At 38.1% G+C, this 25,949-nt stretch overlaps 1 protein-coding gene across 2 annotated transcripts in view; it reads left to right on the top strand.

Annotated features, from left to right (window-relative positions):
• The first annotated feature begins 778 nt into the window (after window positions 1–778).
• The window catches only part of SLC30A4 (solute carrier family 30 member 4), a 30,935-nt gene continuing 5,764 nt past the window's right edge, over window positions 779–25,949 (top strand). The window contains exons 1-6 of one of the 2 annotated variants that reach the window (XM_032621271.1): window positions 779–1,161; window positions 1,657–2,161; window positions 10,106–10,252; window positions 22,812–22,965; window positions 24,436–24,637; window positions 25,353–25,458. In XM_032621271.1, coding sequence (XP_032477162.1) covers window positions 1,771–2,161; window positions 10,106–10,252; window positions 22,812–22,965; window positions 24,436–24,637; window positions 25,353–25,458 — 1,000 coding nt within the window. In that variant the 5' untranslated portion in view covers window positions 779–1,161; window positions 1,657–1,770. Of the gene's footprint in view, window positions 1,162–1,348; window positions 1,547–1,656; window positions 2,162–10,105; window positions 10,253–22,811; window positions 22,966–24,435; window positions 24,638–25,352; window positions 25,459–25,949 lie in introns of those variants that run through there. The other variant, XM_032621270.1, reaches the window with a different exon arrangement.

The following is a 25,949-nucleotide window of genomic DNA, read 5'->3' on the forward strand; positions in this document are numbered from 1 at the left end:
CCTTCTGTTGATAATGACCTGGGTCCCCTGGTTATTGAGTATTCTGGGTCTAGGGAACTAGGGGATCTCTGACCCCCAGTTCCCTAGACCTGACCCCCATGACTGCAGCTCTGCAGGCATACTGCGGGCATTCAAAAGTGATGGACTGCCCTGGATTCCAAAAACAGTTGCTGCTCTTGCACCAGAGACATGCAAGATTCTAAAGTATCATCGGGATCTTCAGAGGAAAATGATGTTTCATATGACTCTCTATTGTATTTTTTGTAACTTGAAATTTGGTATTTCATGTGGACTGTTGTCAAAATACATTTATAAACATTGGATAAATGGGAGTTTGCACTGTAATTCAACTCCAAGTAGAAGCTAGAGGCTTGATCTATGAGTTCTTCTAACAGTGTTGTTGTTTTAAATCTTGAGTGCCCATTTGAGAATATGATGAAAGCTAAGGGACTTACTCAAGAAAACACATATACCCACAAAATTTTGCACATAATTTTAAGGCCTCCGAATCCCCTAAGACCCATCCAGGGAATCGCTGGAGAAGCGGGAGGCGGGGCTTATTGTCACTTCATTTTGTCCTTAGAATGTAGATCTAAATTAGAAGCTACTACTAAAAACTTAATTCTTTTAAAATCTTGTTGTTAAACAAAACCAGCGGCCAGTACAGATACCTCTACTAGATTTTCTGTGCTGGGGTTTAGTCCATACTGTAAGTACCTTGGAGGCAAAAGGAACCTGGCGGTGACCACACAGAGGACAACACACATTTGCTGAAAAAAAAAAAAAAAAAACAGTAAATATAACGCAAGACACAGAACTGCTTACAACCACAAGCCTTGCCCTCTCCAAGCTGACCTCACTGTGCAGCAAATTCTGCCAATTTGCCAGAGAGGCAGCAATTCGAGGAGACAAAAGCGGCTCAGCAACCCACTTAAAAGCAAACGCTAAATTCGTTTTCTGTCGAGCATCAGAAACCCAAATCCCAGCCCAGGATTCTCTAGGCCCTCCTTTGGTGGAGCGAACTCCCGACAGCAACGCCCAGCCCCGGGTGGGCGGGACCGCTCGAATCTACCCACTTATCCCGCGGACTCCAGCTCCATCCGCTCATACCTCTCAGCCTCGGGAAGTGGAAGGGCCGCACGGGAGACTGAGGCTTCGCCTGTGAGTGTCCCCCGGGCAGAGGCGGGCCCGCGGGATCCGCATCCAGGAGCGGGACGAGGGGCGCCCCTGCCCCTTCCTTCGCGGGCGCCCCTGCTGAGCGCGCAGGGCCTGCGTGTCCTCGTGCCGACTCCTCCCTCGCGCGCCTCGCCCGCGGCTGCTCCGGCGCACGCGCGCGGCCTCGCGCAGGGCGGGGAGGGGCGGCGGCCGCGGGCGTCCGACCTCGAACCTGTCAGACCAGACCCGGGGAGCCGGCCTGGAGTTGTGGGCGCCGCAGGCGCGAGGACGGCCCCGCTCCCCCGCAGCCCCGGGCCGAGCTGTGCGTGCCGGCCTCGCCGAGCCGATCGGGGGCGGGGAGATGAGCGGCGGCACCGCGGCGGCTCCCCAGGTAGAGCGCTCCCCCCTTTCGGAGCCCCGGCTCCCCCGCCGCCCCGGGCTTCGGAACTTGTGGGCTTTGTTGGGGCGCTTTTAATTTATAATGAGTTTCGTTTTCTACAGGATGGGGAGGGACGCGCGGCAGTGCCATCGGGAACTGGCACTCGGGTGAAGTAGGAGCCGCCGGCTGTCCGCCTGCACCGAGCCGTTCGGCGCCGCGGCCGCACAGCCTCTGCCATGGCCGGATCCGGCGTGTGGAAGCGCCTCAAATCTCTGCTGAGGAAGGATGATGCGCCGCTGTTTTTAAATGACACCAGCGCCTTTGACTTCTCGGACGAGGTGGGGGATGAGGGGCTTTCTCGGTTTAACAAACTTCGAGTTGTGGTGGCCGACGATGGTTCTGAAACCCCGGAAAGGCCTGTTAACGGGGCGCACCCGGCCCTCCAGGCCAACGATGATTCCTTGCTGGACCAGGACTTACCTTTGACCAACAGTCAGCTGAGTTTGAAGGTGGACCCCTGTGACAACTGCAGCAAACAGAGAGAGTTGCTGACGCAGAGAAAGGTGAAAACCAGATTGACCATTGCTGCCGTTCTTTACTTGCTTTTCATGATTGGAGAACTTGTAGGTGAGTTGTGTTGCCAACTCACTTTCCATTTACCTTGCCTTGGAGGGTCTTTGTCAAGCTGTAGTTACACATAACTTGGCGTTTAAACTTTCTTTTTAGGAAGCTTGTTATTTATCAATATACTGATGTGAAAAGGCCTCACGGTTCCAAAGTGCAGATCAACCTAGGTACAACAAACTTCCAAAGATAACTCTGACCTTTTCTTCTGATTCTCCAAACACTGTGTCACCTACTGTAAAGTTAAGGACATTATCTTCATTATATATCATTGTAACTTCCTCTTTAAAAAAAAAATCTGATAAAACACCAGGTTAATTTTTGAAACACTTAAAATAGTAAATGATTCTACAATTTTTTAGAATCATAAAATTTTACAGTATGAAGGGACCTTACTGAACACCTGCTCCACCTTTTTCTTTTTTGACCCAGAAGTTAAATATTAATAAATTATGAGGACACTTAAGTGGGTAATTGAAAAGCTACATCTACAGTCCCATTGTCTTGATTTTTTTCCCTCTACATTTGAATTAAGTGGTCTCTTACTATTTCCTTTTGTATTTATATTCAAGAAATTTGCAAAGCTAAATAATGCTAACTGACCTCACCGTTTTTCATTATAAGGAAGATCTGAAGGCCAGAAGGCTCCCCTGGGTTTTATAGAACTTGGTTTTATTTTTCATTTTTAATTATTCAAGTAATGCAATCTTACTATAAAATACATGCTCAGTTTAGATATTAATTTCAGAGTCACATTAGTGTAACTGCTAACTTCTTTTAGTGACAATTGATAAAGTGACATTAAAGCAGGGAGATTATTCTCCTGTGTTCTTTTTTTTTTTTCTTTTGGCCACACCGTGTGGCTTCTGGGATCCTAGTTCCCGGATCAGGGACTGAACCCGGCTCCTCAGCAGTGAAAATGCAGAGTCCTAACCACTGGACCGCCAGGGAATTCCCTCCTGTGTTCTCTTAATGATGAACCATGACAAGAACAAAGGTGGCAGTCCAGATTTAAGAAGCTGGCTGGAGGTTTGTGCAGGAAAATTATATACATTTCCTACCTCTTTTCATACCACTTCTCGCCAGTGCTCACTTCAGCCATGCTGGCCTTCTTTCTCCCTATGACTCACAAAGCTGTTTTCCTGCCCATAAGACCTTCAGACTGAGTGGTCTCTCTCCCTCTGGCTTTCAAACTTTTTTGAGTTCACTATAGTAAGAAATACACTTAACATTGTGACCCGTGTAAGCATGCATGCATACGTATGTATGTATGTACACACACATATACATTTGTATAAATATATGAATAACTAAAACAAAAATTTTACTTCATGTGCTGTGTTCTACCGTTTTTTCAATTATGGTCCCAGCCCACTTAATTGATTTCATGGTCTACAAATGGGTCACGGCCTGCATTTTGAAAAGCACTGCTTTGTATGGACTGCCTTTTCCCAAATCTTCTCTTGGCTGCCTTCTTGTCATTCATGTCTCATCACAAAAGATACCTCTTAGAGACCTTTCCAACTGCCTAAAGTCAACCTCTCTTCTCCCCTGTTCCTTCCCCAGCTTTAAAAGCCCTCAGCACCTGAGATTATCTTGTTTGTATATTCACTTGTTTAATATCAGTGTCCACTGAAATATAAGCTGAATTACCAGCACCTAGCACAATGACTAGCACAGAGTAAACACTCAATAAAATTTTGTGTAATTAATTAATAATTGCTGTTAGAGAATTATAAATGTTTAAGCTATGAAGAAATTTAAGACATAAGTGAAACAGATCAGATAAGGCATGGTCAGCAGATTAAGAGTCAATGACTTGGGGCTTTCTGGTGGCTCAGTGGTTGGGAATCCGCCTGATAATGCAGGGAACATGGGTTCAAGCCCTGGTCCGGGAAGATCCCACATGCTGCCGAGCAGCTAAGCCCGTGCGCCACGACTACTGAGCCTGCGCTCTAGAGCCCGTGAGCCACAACTACTGAAGCCCCTGCGCCTAGGGCCTGTGCTCCGCAACAAGAGAAGCCACCGCAATGAGAAGCCCTCTCGCCACAACTAGAGAAAGCCCACATGCAGCAACGAAGACCCAATGCAGCCAAAAATAAATAACTAAATCTATTTTTTTAAAAAAAGAGTCAATGACTTGCCCAAATTCCCAGTTAGAATATTGAGTCATTCAGACTTAGTGATTCTTGAAGTTAATATTTGAAGTTAAAATCATATTAATCACAATCTCCCCCTTAAAATTAGAGTTTACACCTATAAAAATTACTAATATATAATTGTCCTGACTTAGCATTATTTAAATCTCTTACTTGGTAAATGATTTGTGAAAGCTACAATAAGTATTTCCTTTCAAATACTAACTTTATTTTCAAATATGAAAATCTTTTGTTAAACACTGTAGAGATGCTAGTACTTAGAATAGATATTAACAATATTATTCAGAATGTTTCATAGAATTAAATTGTATACAGTAGAGCATTTATTAAAGTGTGTCGAAAGCACTTAGAAATAAAGCATCTTATGTAGGAAGTATGGAGTAATTTTTAAAATAAAGTATTTTAAAGATCTGAAAGGGGAAACTTGATTTTGAATCTTGGATTTACTCTGAGACCTTAGGCAAGGTCAATTCTTTCCATTCTGCAAGTATTTTTTAAGTACTTGCTATATACAATGGAGAACAAAACTTATGCTCCCTACTATCTAAAACACTTAATCTAATGTTTGGAGGACATTATATCTTCCTGTAGTAGAGGACACAGGTATTAATAAACACAAATAAATTTAAAATTCAAATGGCCTTAAGTACTGTGAAGAAAAAGAACAAGATACTATAAGACATAGTTTAGACATGTCCAGCAGGACATGGTTTATGTATGAGCCACATACAGTTAAACAAAAAAAAAGAATATTAGGAGTTATTTGAGCAAAGGGAATGGAGGAAGATTTTTTCGACCAAAGAGAACAGCAAGTTCAAAACTCCTAAAACCTTCAATTCTTTAAGAGGATCTAAAAAGAAGACCAGTTTGGCCAGAATGTAGTAAGACAGGGGTACCAGACCAGGGAGGTCATGAGAGACCATATTAAATGAGGTTAATTAATTAATTCTAAGTACAATGGGGAGCCAGTGACTGCTTTGGAGTGGAGATTGACATGATGGGATTTATCTTTTTAAAAGATTACCCTGACTCATATGGAGAGTAGATTGGAGGGTACAAGAGTGGAAGCAAGTATACTTTTGCAGAGGTCCAGACAAGAAATGATTATGGCTTGAACTAGAGTGGATGGAGAAAAATGTACTGACTGAGAAACATTCTAGAGGTAACAATGGCAAAATGGCTAATGGTTTGAATGTGAGAGTTGATGGGAGAGCAGAATCAGGAATGATTCTGAAATTTCTTACCTAAGCAGCTGAGCATATGGGAATGTATGTCAGTTATGAACCAGGGAGAAAATACAGAGCAGGATTTAAGCATGGGCTCAAGGGTTGTTTTAGGCATGTTAAGTATCATATATATGTGAAATGTCAGACAAGTAAAGATGTCTAGTGATCTGTTATATATAAGTCTGTCATTCACAAGGGAGGTCAAGGTAGAGAGAGAAACAGTATGTAATGCCATAGCAATAGAAAAAATTATCTAGAGAGCCCCAGTTTTGAGGAACTACAACTTTAGAAGTCAGGCAGAAGGCAAATGGGTATCCCAGAACTGAAGAAAAGAGTATTTCAAAATGGAATAAGCTGCTGAGAGGCCTGATAAGATGAGAACTAAAATATCCTTTGGATTTAGTAACAGTTATTGATTGTTTTAACAGCTGCATTTTATTGGGAATGAAAAAACTTAAAGAATGAATGCAAATAGACTTCCAGGTAAAGATGGCAAATGAACTCATGCATCTAGTTGTACTCTCTTAAACTACAATAAAAGGATTTAAAATACACACACACACACACACACATACACACACATATATATACATATACATGTAAATATATATCCACATATATATATGGAATATATATATATATATATATATATCTCCACACAGGTGGGGAGAACTGGAGAGGAGACTCTAGCAACACAAACGAGAAAGGAATCAGGTAAAAGAGGTAACTGACTTGACCCAAGAAAGCCAACTCCTAAACAAGCAGTGGGGAAAGCCAAGAACCAATCTAGTTTACACTAATGCATCAGAAACACCTAGACAACTTATTAAAAAAACAAATTGCTGGACCAGAGTTTCTAATTAAGTAGGTCTGGGGTAGGGTAGGGCCTGAGGATTTTCTAACAAGTTCCCAGGAGATGCTGATACTGCAGACCCTGAGGACTACACTTGAGAACTACACTAGAGAATCCTAAGCAGGCCCAGAATTGGTTGTACCAGGTACCCCTATAAGTGTGGTTAAAGAGGAAGGCTAAAATAAGGAAAGTTCATTAAAACCTGTTTAAGAGCCAGTCAGATATAATAGTATAATAATACAATAAGTATCCACAGAGATAAAATAAGATCATGAATCCATGAAAGTAGAATAGGCTACTTTTTAAAAGAAATTCAGAGTAGAAAATAGAGCTTTTGAATAATACAAACTGTTTTTTTTTTTTTTTTGCGGTACGCGGGCCTCTCACTGTTGTGGCCTCTCCCGTTGTGGAGCACAGGCTCCGGACCCGCAGGCTCAGCGGCCGTGGCTCACGGGCTCAGCCGCTCTGCAGCATGTGGGATCTTCCCGGACCGGGGCACGAACTCGTGTCCCCTGCATCGGCAGGCAGACTCTCAACCACTGCGCCACCAGGGAAGCCCTAATACAAACATTAAAAAAAATTTTTAACTCCAAACAAATTAGAAGGTGAATTAAGGTCACCTCTCCCAGAATATAACAAAAAGAGAAGATAATGGGAGAAAAAAGGCAAGAAAATTAGTATATTAGTTCAAATTCCAAATAATAGGAGTCTGGGGAATAGAGAAAGCAGAAGGAAAGAAATTATCAACAACACAGTTTAAGAAATTTCCCCAGGGACTTCCCTGGTTGCACAGTGGTTAAGACTCCACGCTCCCAATGAAGGGCCCCAGGTTTGATCCCTGGTCAGGGAACTAGATCCCACATGCATGTTGCAACTAAGAGTTCGCATGCCACAACTAAGAAGCCCACATGCCGCAACTAAGGAGTCCGCCTGCTGCAACTAAGACCTAGCGCAACCAAGTATTTTTTTTAAAAAAAGGAGAATCCTTACCACAAAAAAAAAAAAAAAGGAGAATCCTTTCCAAATAAAAAAAAGAAATTTCCCCAGAACTGAAGGGTATACAATTCCAGATAGAAAGAGTCAATAGGGCTTCCCCGGTGGCGCAGTGGTTAAGAATCCACCTGCCAATGCCAGGGACACAGGTTTGAGCCCTGGTCTGGGAAGATCCCACATGCCACAGAGCAACAAAACCCGTGCACCACAACTGTTGAGCCTGTGCTCTAGAGCCCACAAGCCACAACTACTGAGCCTGTTCACCACAACTGAAGCCTGCACACCTAGAGCCTGTGCTCTGCATCAAGAGAAGCCACCTCAATGAGAAGCCTGTGCACTACAACGAAGCGTAGCCCCCACTCTGCATCTAGAGAAAGCCCGCGTGCAGCAACGCAGACCCAATGCGGCCAAAAAATAAATAAAATAAATAAATTTTTTAAAAAGAGTCAATAAAAGCCCAAATTGGATAAAAATAATCCCACACCAGGTACATCATTGTAAAATTTCAGAACACATGATACACACTTATTATTGCTTCAGGCAGCTGCTGTGTTAAACAATTGCCTCTGATTGTTTTTGACAAACACTGACAGAGGGTTTGCACCAGGGCCAAGCTCCAAGTCAAGTCAAATAAAAAGAGCCTTGCAAGTATAGTCTCCCACGGAACCACCAGACAGGTCAAATAATGACAATTTCCTGGCAATGGAGCTTTTTTTTTTTTTTTTGCTGTACGCGGGCCTCTCACTGTTGTGGCCTCTCCCGTTGCAGAGCACAGGCTCTGGACATGCAGGCTCAGTGGCCGTGGCTCACGGGCCCAGCTGCTCCGCAGCATGTGGGATCTTCCCAGACCAGGGCACGAACCCCATGTCCCCTGCATCGGCAGGCAGACTCTCAACCACTGCACCACCAGGGAAGCCTGCAATGGGGCTTTTAAGGAGCTCTAACGCCATCCTATTCCTTGCAGTGGCTTCCAGGCTGAGGTTTTCACTGTGGTTGCTGCTCTTGTTAGTTTTCAAGGCTACCATAGAACTGAAGAGGGGGAGATTGGGTATAAGGCAAGTTAAAGTGCCACAGAGCTAGTGAGCTTCTTACCAAGATTCAGCCTTTTTCCTTGAATAAATGCTACCTGTATCAGCCTTTAATTTCCATAGTTTTCAGAATGCTGATTTGGACAATTTTTGCCCATGTTCTTATGGCTTTTATGGAGGAGGTGATTTTCATAGGTCCTTACTCTGCTGTTTTTGCTGGTGATCATCACATGTGGCTCTTTAGGTTAACAAAAATTTAATAAATTCAATTCCTTAGTTGCACTAGCCGTATTTCAAATACTCAAAAGCCACCTGTGACTCGTTGCTGCTCTACTGGCCAGCGCAGATAGAACATTTCCATCATCTCAGTGTTATTGCACAATGTGGCTTTAGGGTATTATCCTTATTTTATAGATGAGTAAACTGAACCTCAAAAATGGTAAGTAACTTGCTCAGTCTCTGAGATTTCAAAGCCCCATGTTATTAACTGCCAAGCTGTATTTTCTGTCAGTGGTTCCAGCTTTTTCATGTAAGGGAATACATAAAAAATGATATATCTATAGAGCACACTGGCTGGAGTAAATGGATGTGACTACAAGATCACCAGCCCCAGTTCTCCTGCTGCTCTTGACTCTGCATACACATCCCAGGAATAGGGGAATCGACATCTCAGCACACTTATGTGTCACAACATCCTGATCATGAAGTTCTGCTATACATTATAACAGTATTTCTCAGTGTGGTTACAAGACCAGAAGCATCAACATCACCTGGGAACATGTTAGAAATGTAAATTCTCAGGCCCCATCTAGACCTACTGAATTAGAAATTCTGGGAGTGGGGTCAAGAAGTCTATAGTTTAACAAAACTTCCAGGTGATTCTGATATACATAAAAGTTTGAATACCCTGTATTATATTATAAAAACTTATTCTATGGTGCTAGGAAAATTGGTTGACCATAATGGTCATAAATAAGTATATATATGTATATATGTACACATTATATATATATATTATTATGTATATATATATACACACATATATAAAATACATACATATACACACCCACATATATGAAATATACACATTATTATTATGTATAATAATACATAATACTGGAAAGCTAATATAAAAATTGTATTCTAAATACCATCTTTTATCCCTCTATTAGGAGACATTGCTGTTTATACCTAAGAGAATCAGTTAATTTTTATCTTTTGTTTTGAACTAATGAACATTTTGTGAATTTCTTCAGTTTATGTTCAAACCCTCCCAAACAAGTGAATACCTACCTTTTATTCAGCTTTATTGTAATATTTAGATATGGTGGTTATTAATTTCACTGTCTAATAGTAGAATTAGTAGGTTGAGTAAAAACTGTATTGCTAAAACACAAAACTTCTCTTTGTGTCAGCCCCCATTTAATGGCTCTTAAATTTTTTAAGGTCATTTACTCCTCAGAGAATCTGTTCCTGGAAATGGACATCTTCACCATTAGAAAAATATGCATAGTTAATGTTTTGCATAAAATTTCAGGACACCTTGACTTAATTGCAATAGGATAAGTATTTAGTTAACTTTAGTTAGAAGTTCATGTTTTGTAGGATGCTGCATATTTTTGGTTTGATTGCTTATGTTTATTATTTTAATTAACTTATTCCTTCTTTCCTGTCACCCTTACTCTAAGGTGGATACATTGCAAATAGCCTAGCAATCATGACAGATGCACTTCATATGTTAACTGACCTAAGTGCCATCATACTGACCCTGCTTGCTTTGTGGCTATCTTCAAAATCACCAACCAAAAGATTCACCTTTGGATTTCATCGCTTAGGTAGGTAATTGGGCGTTTCTTTGGTTTATAAAATTTTATAGTAAAACCACAATGAACTATAACCTTTGATTAACTGAAATCTTTCTGATGATAGTCTGTTTGAACAAAGCAAATGAAAATAGACAAATAAGATTCATTCAGATATATATCTTCCAGGGTACATTCAGTTCAGTCAGCTAAATAGTTTACACATATAAAATTATATGGTAATCAGGGACTTTCCTGGCAATCCAACAGTTAAGACTCCACACTTCCATTGCAGGAGTCATGGGTTCGATCCCTGGTTGGGGAACTAAGACCTCACATCCCACATGCCGCATAGCGTGGCCAAAAAAATAAAATTATATGGTAATCATTAATCTTCAAATGTTGTTCCTTGTGTCCTGAAGGTGTGAACAGAAAAAAAGTTTACCTTCAGTTTATCGAGCCAAGCAAAACCACATGGATTTAATTCATCAATGAGCATTAGCTTTTCTTTCTCTTAAGGTATTCCAACCAAAGCGACTTCTAGCCCAGGTTTTAGGCACTACTATAATATGTATAACATACTGTATGGCTGACCTTCATTGTGGCCATTAACTGTAAATGCTAACAAAGATCCTTTGCTTGACCAAACGTTTGTCAGTCTCCTGAGCTGTCTCCCAAGCCCATCTCTGTACTCCCTTGTTAAATCTAGTTTTAGGAAGAACCCTGCCAAACCAATTTAACAGAACCTCCACTCTCAATATTTGATGGGTTATTCCCAGGTGATGTCTCATCACCCTGGCCTGTTTTCAACAAGGCTTCCCTATACCAATCTTGACAGCTTCCTCCCAACTGTATTAAAGTCTTCTTTACCACGTTTTAATAAGTGTCATTGAATTTTTTTTCTTTAACAATGCACACATATTTATATTTTCCTATTTTGAACAAATATTAGTATTTAATTAAGAGAGGTTAAAATCATACATTGTTATCCACACAACTCTTCTTGCCATGTTAGTGGTTTTTAAAATTTTTACTTATTGTCAAAATACGTATAAAACAATTACCTGCATTAGTATATGACGCGCCATATGACCAATTTTTTGCTTAGAACCCAAAAATTGATTTAGGCAGCTTCAGCAAAACCTGTCTTAAAGAAGCAGAATTAACATCTTGTAGTTTTATTTTGTGTAGACAATGACACTCTTGGCTAATATTTCATTCAGTTCCTCCCCTTCTTTGTTACTTTTTAGCCTAATCTTAACTCAACATCTAGATCTCCTATAATTTAGTAGCTGGGTCTTCTAGTGTAAAACTTGACATTTTACCTGAATGGCTGTATTCCAAGTAGCTATCCAGGTCGTAAGTTTGGGAACTTATCTGGCAGCCCCATTTCTCAGCACCCTCAGCTGCTGTACAAGAGCAGTAAAGCCCTGAGTGAGGCCTTTCTGTTATTTGTTAAGCAACTGAATAACACATAATGCATTTGGATGTGTTCCTAAAAAAAACTCCCACTTCTAGCTGACACATTATACATCCATTTGTTTACTGATTGCCTTGGGGTTTTTAAAAAACTTCAAAATTATTCTTAAACTTTAATTTTTTTGTGTGATTTAAACACCTGCAATTTAAGATCAAAACTCAAACATAGCATCGTGGAATGGGGATTTTTACCTTCTAACACTATTTGAGAGAGTGCATTCATTTTAGGTTATAGACCCCTTGGAATTCTAATGAAAACAGTGGAATTCTCCCCCAGAAACATGCAATACCAGAACATAGAAAGTTCTACAAATGATAAGTTAAGAACCCATAATCATGAAAATTCTATTAAATATCAGAGAAGTACTTAGTGTTTATCTAGGTAGTCACAGATAACAAGTACTATGAAAAGATGAAAGAAAATAGAACTGACTGGTCCTATTGTATTTCTGTACATTTCTATAGAAAGTCAAATTTTTCCCTTTCCTTAAAAGTACTACTTCAACATGGTGGACTAGAGGTCAGCATTTGAGAGTCCATTGAAATAAAAAGTACCAAACCAACACAGAGAAGCAAATGGTTGAGTCACCAATCAACAAGACATTTTCAGAAATTTCTGGAAGTTGGAAAGTAGATGGGAGTGGGTTGAAGAAAGAAACAAGCCAAGAAGCGACAGCCTGGAGAACACTAGGGTAGAACTGGACCAGCCCAACAGAACTCCAAAGAAGACTCAGGGACAGAGATGGCAGAAGTGAGAATTGGGGCTGAAAACAAGACTCACTGAATGACTGCAAATGAGAGACTGCTCCCACTAGTCCACTGTGTCCCTACCTTCCTCCCACCGCCACCTCCACTCAGGCGGTCCGCATTTTCCCCCATGTAAACACCACATAGTTCTTCCAGAAGGAAACTGAATCAAATGTTTGGAGAAAGCTGAGGCTTTTAGTGTGAATGTTGATGCTCCAAAATAATTCGTTTTCATACTAGAATTCAGGGTTCTCCAGCCTTATAGTTTGGTTCCCCACATACTCACACTAAAGTAATACACTTGTCTTAGTCTTCCCTGCTCTACACCCCTTATTAGTAACCATTTTAAATAGTTATGGCTTACCCTTCCAGCATTTCCCTTTTGCAAAGGACAGTTTCCCTATCCTATTACCCTAAATGTGAACGGACACCCAAGGATCTTTCAGAAAATGGGAAAAACCAGCAGCATGAAAGAAAGTTAAAAAACAAACAAACAGACAAACAAAAATTTGTCGTACAGGAAAGAAAGGTGACTTAGGAAACAGAAGAAAATGTTTTCAATTATCTTATTAATATACCCAGAATAATAAAACAGTAAAATGTTTTGAAAAAGAAACATAAAGAAAAAGCTCTTTGAAATTGAAATATTACTAAAATTTTTAAAAAGGTTTTTTCAATAGAAGGACTAGAAAATATAATCAAGAAAGTCTCAGACTTCCCTGATGGCACAGCGGTTAAGAATTCACCTGCCAGCAGGGAACACGGGTTCGAGCCCTGGTCCAGGAAGATCCCACGTTCCACGGAGCAACTAAGCCCGTACACCACAACTACTGAGCCTGTGCTCTAAAGCCCGTGAGCCACAACTACTGAACCCATGAGCCACAACTACTGAAGCCCATGCACCTAGAGCCTGTGTTCCATAACAAGAGAAGCCACCGCAATAAGAAGCCCGCGCACCACAATGAAGAGTAGCCCCTGCTCAACGCAATTAGAGAAAGCCCACCCACAGCAACAAAGACCCAACGCAGCCATAAATAAATAAATACATTTATTTTTAAAAAAAGAAAGTCTCCCAGAAAGACAAATACCATATGATATCACTTATATGTGGAATCTAAAATACGATACAAATCAACATATCCATAAAACAAAAACACACCTACAGATATAGAGAACAGAGTTGTGGTTGCCAATGGGGAGGAGGGGTAGGGGAGGGATGGAATGGGAGTTTGGGATTAGCAGAGGCAAACTATTATATATAGGATGGATAAACAAGGTCCTACTCTATACTATGTTCAATATCCTGACAAACCATAATGGAAAAGAATATGAAAAAACATATAAATATGTATAACTGAGTCACTTTGCTCTACAGAAGAAATTAACACAACATTGTAAATCAACTATACTTCAATAAATTTTTTTAAATAGTTAAAAAAAAAGGTCTCCCAGAATACAGAACAAAAAAATAGAAACAGGAAGAAAAAGTTTAAAACTATAAAAGAATAATCTGGGAGGTCCAAAGTTGTATTATTAAGAACCTCAGAAAAAGAGACTTACAAAATAAAAGGGAGTGACTGCTTAAGGGGTACAGGGTTTCTTTTTGGGGGTGATGAGCATGTTCTAGAATTAGATAGTGGTAATTGTTGCACAGCCTGTGCGTATACTAAAAGCCACTGAATTTGTCCACTTCAAAATTGTTAAAGTGGTGAATTTTGTTATTTGAATTTTATCTAAAATTTTTTAAGTCATCTAAAAAATAAAAGGAAGAGAATTGTTAAGATATAGACAGGTATTTTCCAGAGCTAGGGAGGGAATCACATCCTCACACTAGCAGGGCCTTTTTGGGATCTTCTTTTTCTTCTTTGTATTACAAAAGCTTATAAGGATATATCTAGATAAGACTTATTTCACTTATCCTGCTCTTTGAAGTAATGGAAGAAAAACTTATGATGTGGGGAGGATTAAAAAGACAACAAAGATATGTAGAATTGAATAAAGCTATAAACCAAAGCAGTGGCTGTCCTTGTGTGCTGTAAAATCCCACCACCTCACGAGTAATCTCTCTAAGTTCTGTAGGGAAAGGTTTGTTTACATTGGACACATTTAGACAGTGTGCCTCTTATGACCTCTACTACCAAGACTTGGGAATTCAGGTCTTAAAGAACACTGCAGAAGGAATCCCCCCTAAGAAACTTCTGGTTTATTACTGTGTTGTTGAATTTGCTTTGTTTTAATGGCATGGTTGGTAGGACAGGAGTTGGTTTTTTCTTTGTTGATTTATTTTGTAAATATGTAAAACATGTCACAAAAGTCAAAAATTATTTTTTAAAAGAAAAGATTTACTCATAGAAGCCTCGCTTTCATTCTGTCCCCTCCAGCCCATCCTCCTGCCCCACTCCTAATTAGCAATCATTTTAATTAGTTTCTGGCCTGTCCTTCCAGCATTTCCTTTTGAAAGTATAAGAAAATACATATATATGTTCATATCCTGCCACCCTTTCTTATGCAAAGGCAGCATACTGGAGGTGTGTGTCTGTGAATGAGAGTCAGATAGTAGTAGTACCATAAATAAATAGTAGTACCTAAATTTTCTTTTTGTTTTCTCATAACACTTTATACATGCCTAATAGCATTTATCACATTTTTATAGATATTTTTATGAAACAATGTCTCCTAGACCATGAATTAAGTAGGGACAGGAACAGAAAATATTAAACTCCATGGGTCTGGCACTAATAAGTGCTGTATAAGATATCATTAATCAAATTGTTGCATATTCAAGCTGAGTAAATATGGTTATGAAAACTGAAACAGATAATCTAGTATAGCTCATGATCCACAAATCATTTGTGTTTGGGTTAAATTAAACCAATTTCTAAACTGAGAATAGGAGTATTTTTGAAATTTTGGGACAAAAATATTTGGGACTTGAAAACATTTATCTGTAATTCTGAATCTGTTTATGCTCACAAACTATAAAAAATTATTTGATCTGTAACATAGCTGGGTTATATAGCCTGGCTTATAGGTCCTTTGGACTAATTAAGAAACTAGTCAGAAGGGAATTTCTTCTTCCATATCTCAGTCAGGGGCTGATCCTATTTGTTTTGGTACTTAACCTCTTTTAGAGTTTTGTGGTTAAATTGTCTTTGGTTCACATCTGAGATCTGCACTTTTACTAGCTGTCTGAGCTTTGGAAGAATGATTTAATCTAAGTATGGGTTTTTACTGTAAAATACGGATGATAATGTATAAGTTCCTAACATGGTACCTGGCACAGAGTAAATTCTCAGTAAAACTTAGTTCCAGTCTTCTTTTCCTTCCCTCTTCTACCTGCCAGTTTATCATCTTACCCAGACTTTTTATATCTCTCAAAATGCTCCATGCTCCAAAACTACCTGCCTTCCCCCCTCCCCCTAATCGGAATTCTTATCCTCTTAGCAAAACTGTCTCAGCTAGGTAGGAGGAGAATAAGATGATTCACCCTGATGATTAAATAACAGTTTTTAAAGATGTGCTTTTTAACTCAGGTCTTTGGTAACATTTGGGACAATATAACAAAATTTATTTTAGCAAAAATCATTCAGTCAAGGTGAGAGAAAGGTAGTTTTAGATTTGAGGGGTAAGCCAAACTCGCTGTCCCAGAAGTCAGGTCCATTCTGTTGGTACTTTCTTTCCTTCATGTGAACTCAGAGATTGTGTAAAATCATTCAAGGTTTTTCTTTTTCTTCTTTCTTTATTACACTACACTGAGCTACAATGGCAGCTCTTTTGTGGGAAGAGGGAGAGCAGGGTAGGAACTATATGTGAGTTATTTTTAAATGCCTGGATTTATTTGACTTTGGGTATGTCTTATTCTGGAAGCTACTAAAACTTAGAACTTCATGAAGCCACACTGTAGGAGAAATCCCACAAATCCTTAGGAAGAATAGCCTATGTCTCAGGGGACATGCTATTCTAAAGAGAACAGCCCAATCCCTTGCTTGCTTTCTACTTTTATCTTTCTCTGTGGATTATGAGTGTAATTGACTTTACTTATATGACTATTCCAGTTCTTGGGCTGAAGAGACTGCATGGATTAGATAAAGATAGTGACCATGTGAAAGGACCATAGTAAGCAGAGTTGTCTGTATTTGAAATAAAAAGCAAGATTTACTTTGGTAATAAAATCATCAGCCTAGGTTAATAATGAAGTGACAGTGCAGGGATCTTTAGTAGCAGTGTGTCATTCTACTGCACAAAGACCTTGGCAGATCTGACTAGATGATGGTTGTCCTGAGGTAGGTATATGGTTATAATGCTAGTTCTATGTAGTTTGTTATTTTTCTCCTGATACTTACTAAAGGAACAGAAAATATTCAGCTAAAAAATCTCTTCCCCCATACGTGCAGCAAAAAAAAGCCCCACAACGCTTCTCCCTAGTGATTCATTTTAACAACTTCCTCCCACCCCTGACAAGAGTTATTCCTATTAGTTATATTCACATCTTAGAGTTATTTCATATCACATGAACATCTATAGGAAAAGAATAGGTACATGCTAGAAATGGGAATTTTTACTGAGGCAGGAGTAAGACATGAGTGAGGTGGTCAACACTGGACAGCCAAAAGTCAACTTGAGCACACTGGGCACCTTGGGTGTGGGCTATAGGGAATGGTGTGAAGGCAGGAAACAGGAGGTGACTCAGAGTAGGAGGTGAGAGGATCCAAAGACAAATTTGTTTGCAGTTTAGCTTAGCATTCTGGTGGCAACAGTGGGCCCCTGAAATCCTACATGATGTCTTTATCCTGAGTGCATCCTCATCTGTGGATGAGGTGAAATTAAAATACTATCAATAGTTTCGAGGTCCTAGGCAAATCCAGTACAGCCCACTGATTTCCTTCTTTTCTCCTTCCTATCTGCTTTTAGAAGAATGTAGAAAAGAGAAATAGCAAAAAGAAAGTAGAAGAGAGACTATGTCTCCACTTTCCTTCCCTATTCATTTTTATAGGCCTCTGAGACCTGAACTTTAGATGTTTACTATGAGGCAACAGAAAGACAAGTGTAATATAATTTAAGGGAAATATACATTATTGGCATCATAGCATTAGCAAAGATAACAGTTATGATAGGCCAGTACATCTAGGCAGCACTCGTAAGAAAGCAAATATGCTTGAGTTGAGTGTGCTTTACATAGTTGAAGCAGATTGTTACCCATTCACTGAGTAGGTGCTCAAAAGTTACCTGTTGAATGAATGAGTAATGTTATAAGGTGGGGAGGCAGGCAGTAAATATGTACATAAGCACAACATAATCATAAATTGTATTAAATGCTGTGAAGAGAAAGAATAAGTTACTATGATGGAGAATAACAGGATGTCAGAGAAGGACTCAATATCCTTCATGTGAACCTTGAAAACCTCTAGTTTTGGCAATTTATAGATGTGTTAAAATGTGCAATAAACATTTTTCATATTTTATCCTATCAAAACTTGATAATCATCTGTGTTTTCTCCCATTTAATTTTTGCTCTTACTATTTATTAGCCATTCAAATCAAAACTGTTTATTCTCTATATGCGAAATTCACGGTATATTTTGGTCTTTATTATATCATTGACTATAAACATTTGTTTATATTTCAGCTGAATAAAAAGACCCAAGTGACGTTATAACAAAAAACACCTATTCATTCATCTTACTCCATCCTCCAATGCTACAGTTCAGCCAGGTGGAGTGATATAATTATTTGTGTGTAGAATAAAATAGCAAAATATGTTAGAACTACTATAATAATAGGTTTCTAGAATTTCCATAAAAATCTATTTCAAGAGTTTTTCATTTATGCTAAATTTCCATTTAGTCAAGTTTGTCCAAAATGAATAGGGTAGTAACTTTCACAGAAATCCAGCGTTTCATTTATGAAAGTTCCTGGGTCTCCTTTAGAAAATGAAAAATCCACCTGTCGTGCACTCCTTTCATCTTGAAAAATTTTACTGTACGTTGTGTGACCAGATACCAGCCCAGGGCAACAGGGCAAGAATGAGAAGACTGGAGCAAGTCATAATTTGGTTGTTGATTGAAAGCTTCCTTCTCTCTTAAATGTTGTGGGAGAAAAAAAATCCTGCCTATATTTATCTGCATTCCATCATATTTAAAATACTATGAAAAAAATTCAAACACTAATTAGTTCTACTCATGATATTTCACCAAAGTTTAATTTATTCACAGTGAAAGAGCTTTTTGTTCATTTTATCAGAATGATCATACAACTACTATTAGGAATTTTAGCTATATGGTATTACTGTGCCTTATACTTCTCAATGATAAATCTCAGCCCTAAAAATGTACTTAAAATTTTGAGTTTTTTTGCTTTTGCATTTATCAGTATTCTGTTTAGAAGACATTTTGACAGGTCATTAGAATAAAAAAATAACAGATGAATGTCTTTGCTTTTCACCAGGGAAACTAGATATGAGGCATATTCCTATTAATTGCTGAATAAGGCATATCTTTGAAAACAATATCCTAATGTGTCATTTTGGGAATTTCTAGGAATCAGTTGAATTCCATCACTCTTAACTATGGGCAGGCATTAGGATCCTTTGTGCTACTTACATGGGTGAAAACTGTGGTGGAAAACTGAGTTTTCAGCTGCAGGGACCTAGGGCCTTCAAAGGGTGGGAATCCTCCTTGTCAAGAGCTTTGTTTATGCTTTAGTTTGACTTTCATTTTACTTTATTTTGAATGTGGTTTTGCCTTATCTGAGGGCTCACAAAAAGATCATTTTCAGTGTTTAGGAAAACTATCACTGGGATGTGGGTGTTGCCAGATTTAGCTTGCTCTCTCTCTCTCTCTCTCTCTCTCTCTCTCTCAGGATGACAGTATGTCTGAAATATTGCAGGGGACATACTTATATGGAAAAAATTAGTTGTTTATCTGAAATGAAGATTTAACTAGGCATCCGCTATGTTATCTGGCAGACCTACTAGGGTAACAATATATCTTATCATCCAAACTAGGACACTTTTGAGAGTTAAATGGGACACTTTTAACAATTATGCCAGGATAACAGGCATAACTTGGAACTATCTGGGAAAACTGGAAAGTATGGCCAACCTAATTACAAGGGGTTTTGAAATTTTTAATTATTGGTTTTAGATTTTCATAAGCAATCACATCTCTCTGTCATTAACTTGTATAGCTGTTAATCTTTATGAAGTATATTGCTTTATAATTCCATATTAAAAATTTGATTAGGGCACCTTTAAATCTTTGGTGTCCTAACTGCTAGGTAGCTTCAAGCTTGACACAGGGTTAGAGTTCTCTTCTTTTTTTTTTCAGAAGAGTTTGAGAAGGATTGATATCTTTTACATACCAATATTAAAGAGAATTAAAGTTCTCTTTCTTCACGAGTAAAATGAGGAGCCTACCATTAGTACATGAGATTTTATAGCTCAAAATTTTTAAATTATTTCTTCTTTCTTTATATTATTTATATATGTATATGTTGCCATCAGCAGTTATAACTTAAGACAAGAAATTCCATGTGTTTTCAGTCTTATATTTGGCTTCTTTTTCTTTTTAATTTATTTATGTGGTTTTTTTGGCTGCGTTGTGTCTTCGTTACTGCACACGGGCTTTCTCTATTTGCCTCAGGCGGGGGCTACTCTTGGTTGCGGTGCGCGGGCTTCTCATTGCTGTGGTTTCTCTTTGTTGCAGAGCACAGGCACTAGGCGCACAGACTCAGTAGTTGTGGCACGTGGGCTCAGTAGTTGTGGTTCACAGGCTCTAGATCGCAGGCTCAGCAGTTGTGGCACATGGGCTTAGTCGCTCCGCGGCATTTGGGATCTTCCCCAACCAGGGCTCCAACCCATGTCTCCTGCATTGGCAGGCGGATTCTTAACCACCGCACCACCAGGGAAGTCCCTATTTGGTTTAATTCTTTTCTTTTAACCTATTCTTGTTTTGGGGGATTTAGTAAATAATTACTGTTCATATTTAGCTTTACCTTCTGAATTGTATATATACCCCTTTCTCTTCCCTTGCTCAGCGTTAGTCTACAGATCCATCCACAAATATATGAGTACATGTTACATGCCAGCCTTTCTGCTGAATGCTACAGTAAATGTGATGTGGAATGTAACTTGGTTATATCCTTAGGGGCTTAGAGTCTAGACTTGATATGGTAGTCTCTCCACAGCTTTGTATATTTCAGTTGGGGTTTTTTTCTCTGTCTTCTTCAAGCCTGTGTCTCCTATGAAGTATGATAATTAGTATGTCAGGAATACATGAATCATGGTTTTGAATAGGAGTTGTATGTTTTTTGTCTTATTCCAGTACCTGTTGATGCACAGAATTTTATTAGGGTTTTGGCTATATTAATGAAATGTCTTTGGGAAAAAACTTTTTACTGCTAGATAGTTTTTTCTGTGTTGTAATTTATGAGGTGGAATAAAAATGATCATAGTCCAATATACTTGAACTGCCTTTAACCTTTGAGCAATGAGTTGACCCAGATAACAATTTTCCAGATTGTTTTAACTTTTAACACTTAAAAGTTTAATATCTGGTTTCTTTAAAGAAAAAAAATTTGTGTATTTTCTTGCTATTATTGTTTTGAGTGTCAACACTAGTTTTATATAGTAATTATTTTTAAATGTACATTGCCCTATTTTTATTATTTTGAAAAGATATAAAATTATTTCTACTTCATACTCACATGGTAGAAAACTCACATGGTATAAAAGCATATATAGTGCAAAGTCATCCCTGTCTCCTAGCCACCCATTTTCCTCATAATTGGTTTTTATCAGTATTTTGTATATTCTTCCAGAGTTTGCATGTACAGATCATTATTTATATATTCTCTTTCTTCTTTTTGCACAAATGCTAACATACCATATATACTGTTGTATACTTTTCTTTTTTCACATAACACTGTATTTTGAAGATGACTCCTTATCAGAACATAAACAGCCTAATGTTTTTTCCAAGCTGCATAGTATTCCATGTTACAAGGCCCCTACTAATCACTGTTTTTTAATTGTTTTCACTTGTTTGCTATTATATACAATGTTTGATAAATAGCTTCATAACATACCTCATTTTGCACATGTGCAGCTCAGTTGGCAAGAGTGTCTATATCACTCCTGGAAAAGGAAATCCTGAGTCAAAGTGCATTCATACATGCCTTAAAATATGGGTTTGTTTTTCTTTAGTCTAAAGGTAAATGTGTTTATAGTAAAAACTTAAAACTTTTCAAGCGTTACGAAAAAGAATAAAGTGAAAAATAAATTCCCCAAACTCTTAGTCTCACTTCTCAGGTATAACATTTTCTCGTCTGTCTTTCTTGTGATTATCAATTTGCCTGATTTTTTTTCTTTTTTTTAAATATAAATGAACCAACAAGGACCTACTGTATAGCACAGGGAACTATACTCAGTATTTTGTAATAGCCTATAAGGGAAGAGAATCTGAAGAGGAATATATATATATCACTCTACTGTACACCTGAAACTAACATGATATTGTAAATCAACTATACTTTAATTTTTTAAAAATACATATTTATATATATGACTCTATTGTATCCCATTATATGTATATACCATAATTTATCCATTAAGTTCCTCATTGGTGGGCATTTAAGATGTCTCCAGATCTTTTTTTATACTACAGACAAAGCTACAGTAAAAAACCTTGTAGATACCTTTGCATACATTTGGATGTGTTTCTACTGGATAGATTTTTAGAATATAAGGAATATATGCATTTAAAAATTTTATTAGTTTTACTAACTGCTCTCCAAAAAGATAGTTCTGTTTTATACTTCCACCAGTATATCCTTGCTAACTATGGCTGTTATCAAACTTTTTAATCTTTGCCAATTTAGTAAGGGGCAAAAAGGAATTCTTACTTGAATTTCTTGTATTATGATTGATTTTGATAAATTGGCCATTTCTGTTTATTTTCTGTGTATTACTATTTGTGTCCTTTACCCATTTTTCTTATGGGTTGTTCACTTTTTTATTGATTTGTAAGTATACTCGTCTATGGGGAAATTAGCCTGTGGTCAAGTATGTTACAAATTTTATTCTCAGTTTTTTCATTTTTTTTATCATGTGTATAGTCTGTAAATATACATAATTTGACCCTAAAGAGATGAGGAGATGGCGGGGAGTGGTGGGAGTGAATTAGTGGAGGATCCAAAGCAAACTACTAATCACATTTTAAGTAGGAAGAATAATATGACAAAAATAATGTAGTGCTTTTATCTCCTTAGAGGAAAGAAGATATAAGTAAGAGATTGTACAGTATTTCGTATATATAAAGTATAATGACCATTCTGCAAATGTATTTATTTTTTATATTTTTCCCTCCAGAGGTATTGTCAGCTATGATTAGTGTGCTGTTGGTGTATATACTTATGGGATTCCTCCTATATGAAGCTGTCCAAAGAACTATCCATATGAAATATGAAATAAATGGAGATATAATGCTCATTACCGCAGCTGTTGGAGTTGCAGTTAATATGATGTAAGCTCTATTTTTAAAAAAATTTTAATAGGCTTTATTTTTTAAAGCAGTTTTAGATTCAAAGCAAACTTGTGCGGAAGGCACAGAGCTTTCCCATATATACCCTGCCCCCGCCACATGCATACCCTCCCCGGTTATCATATCCCCCACCAGAGTGGTACAGTTGTTACAAACCATGAGCCTACACTGACACATCATTATAGCACAGAGTCCGTAGTTCACTTGAAGGTTCTCTCTTGGTGTTAAACTCATTCTATGAGTTTGGACAAATTTATAATGACATGTATCCACCATTATAGTATCATATACTCTGTATTGTTTTCACATTAATATTTTCAAGTACTGTGAACTTAGAGACTATTATGTATGCATTCAGTAGCCTGCAGTGATATTTTAATGTATTTTAAAGTTATGTAGTACATTAATTTTTCCTCTAAATGTTAATAAAACACTATTGGAATTACAAATTTCTCATGGGTTTGCTCAGGTATACTGAAGTTTGCCTAACAATCAGGAATTTAAGTAGGACAAAGTTTTTTTTAACTTTTATAATATTTTTATTTTAATAAGATTTTTTTGTAACTACCAACTTTTTTTCCTAAAAACTACAAAATCTTTAAGTTACATACCTAATCATTTGGACCAGGGGTCAGTAAACTTTTTATGTAAAGGGTCAGATAATAAATATTTTAGGCTTTGAGAGCCATACAGCCTCTTTGGCAGCTACTTAACTTTGCGGCTACAGAACAAAAGCACCCACATTCAGTATGTAAACAAATGAGCATGGCTGTGTTCCAATAATACTTTATTTACAAAAAAAAAAAAACTTTACTTATAAAAACAGGCAGTGAGCCAACTATGGTCTACAGACCATGGTTTGCCAATCCCTGTGCTAGTGGCCTCCATTAATACTTAGAATAAAATCAAAAGTTTTTACCATAGCCACCCTTCCAACTCATCTCCCAACACTCTTGCTCACTTTATTCTAGCCACCATGGCTGTCTTGCTTTTTTAAGCACATACACATACAGCACATTTTCATCTTAGGGCCTTCGCCCTGGTGTTCCTTCTGCCTAGAACACTCTTCCACCACCATTTGCTTCCGGACTTCATTCAAGTCTCTACTCAGAATCTTAGTGAGGCCTTTTCTGATCACTCCCCATCACTCTCCACCTCCTTGCAATGCTTTACTTTTCTTCAAAGCATTCGCATTGCCCACCAGTACATTATGTATTTATTTGTTAATTCTCTGCCCTCTCTACTAGAACATAAGTTCCATAGGGATAGGGATATGTCTGACTTATCACTGTTTTGACCCCAACACCTAGAACAGTACCTGATGCATAATAGGTGCTCAAATATTTATTAAATGAATGAGTTCCATGTTGCCTCATTAGTGTCTGATTAGTAACAAATATTTCTGTCAATAATATTAGGAAGAATAATAATCTTTTCTTTTATTTTTAACAGAATGGGGTTGCTATTGAACCAATCTGGTCACCATCATGCCCATTCCCACTCCCTGCCTTCAAATTCTCCTACCACAGGTTCTAGATGTGGACAGAACCATGGGCAGGATAGCTTGGCAGTGAGAGCTGCATTTGTACATGCCTTGGGGGATCTGGTACAGAGTGTTGGTGTGCTAATAGCTGCATACATCATACGATTCAAGGTAACATGATTGCTAGTATTTTTATTTTAAAATATATATTTAATTTCAACATTAAAACTAAAGGTGACTGTCTTATCAGTATACTAGACACCTGTGCCAGTCCTATTCATTTTGCATTATGCAAGCATACTTGAACTATCAGTATATCTCTTTTATTAGCACCAAACACAATAGTATCAACCTCACGGGGTAACTTATCTGTTGGCTTTGGTGGTGCCTTCACTGAAGAACTCAATTCTAAGCCTTGTCACTCAACTGCTAGGTACTGGAATGTGCACTGGAGTGCTCTGGAAATCCAGAGATCTGAGTTCTAGTCTTGGCTCTGCCTTTAATGCTTTGACCTTGAGCAGGTCCCTCAACTCTAAACTTGAGTTCCCTCCTCTTTAATATGAGGGGCTTAGACCAGATGGATGGCTGCTAAAACTCCTTCCAGCTCTGATAGTCTATGGTTCTGGGTGGAAGATTTAGAGAAAGCACAGAGGAAAACAGAGGAACAAATGACTAAACTTCTGGAAATACAATAGGTTTCACAAAGAAAGGCATTTAAACAGTCTAGGAAAGAGTGAAGACGTTTCTCAATTGGCATTATCCAAGTTTTAAAGATGTGCTCCAGTCCTGCTAAAGAACAGGGGACAGAGTATGCCTTACTTTGCTTTACAGACTGTTTTATGACTGTCTGTATTTAATCATGCAATTTTGATCTGTCATTTTTCAGCCAGAATACAAGATTGCTGATCCCATCTGTACATATGTGTTTTCATTACTTGTGGCTTTTACAACCTTTCGAATCATATGGGACACAGTAGTTATAATACTAGAAGGTAAGATCTCTAGTATCCCCACTCTGGGTTTATTATTTCCCTAAATCAGATTGGGGCTGTTGGTGAGGGGCAGGAATACTCCAGGGTAGGAGCCATGTCTTTCTTTTTACTGATACTTATTAGTCTATAATACCACCTTACATGTAAAAAACATGTGAGAGTCAATGCACTCTCCCATCTATTATCCATTTGATCCTTATAATAGCCAAGAAAAGTAGGCAAGGCAGACATTATTATTCCCATTTACCAACAAGAAAATTGAGCCTCAGCGAGGTAACATAACTTCATTAAGGTCATGCTGCTAATAAACTGTGGACCTAGGACAAGAATGCAGCTCATGATCCTTAATACAGTTATGTTTAATAATTTATTTATTAAGTCTGTAATTCCCATTTAACTTGCTATTCTATTTCCAACATCCCTGCCTTACTGATATTAAGTATAAGCATTTAACTATAAGTTCTCAGAAGTAGGTTTATCTTTATTGTATG

This window comes from Phocoena sinus, chromosome 2, assembly GCF_008692025.1.
Source record: "Phocoena sinus isolate mPhoSin1 chromosome 2, mPhoSin1.pri, whole genome shotgun sequence".
In the NCBI taxonomy this organism is placed as follows: Eukaryota; Metazoa; Chordata; class Mammalia; order Artiodactyla; family Phocoenidae; genus Phocoena; species Phocoena sinus.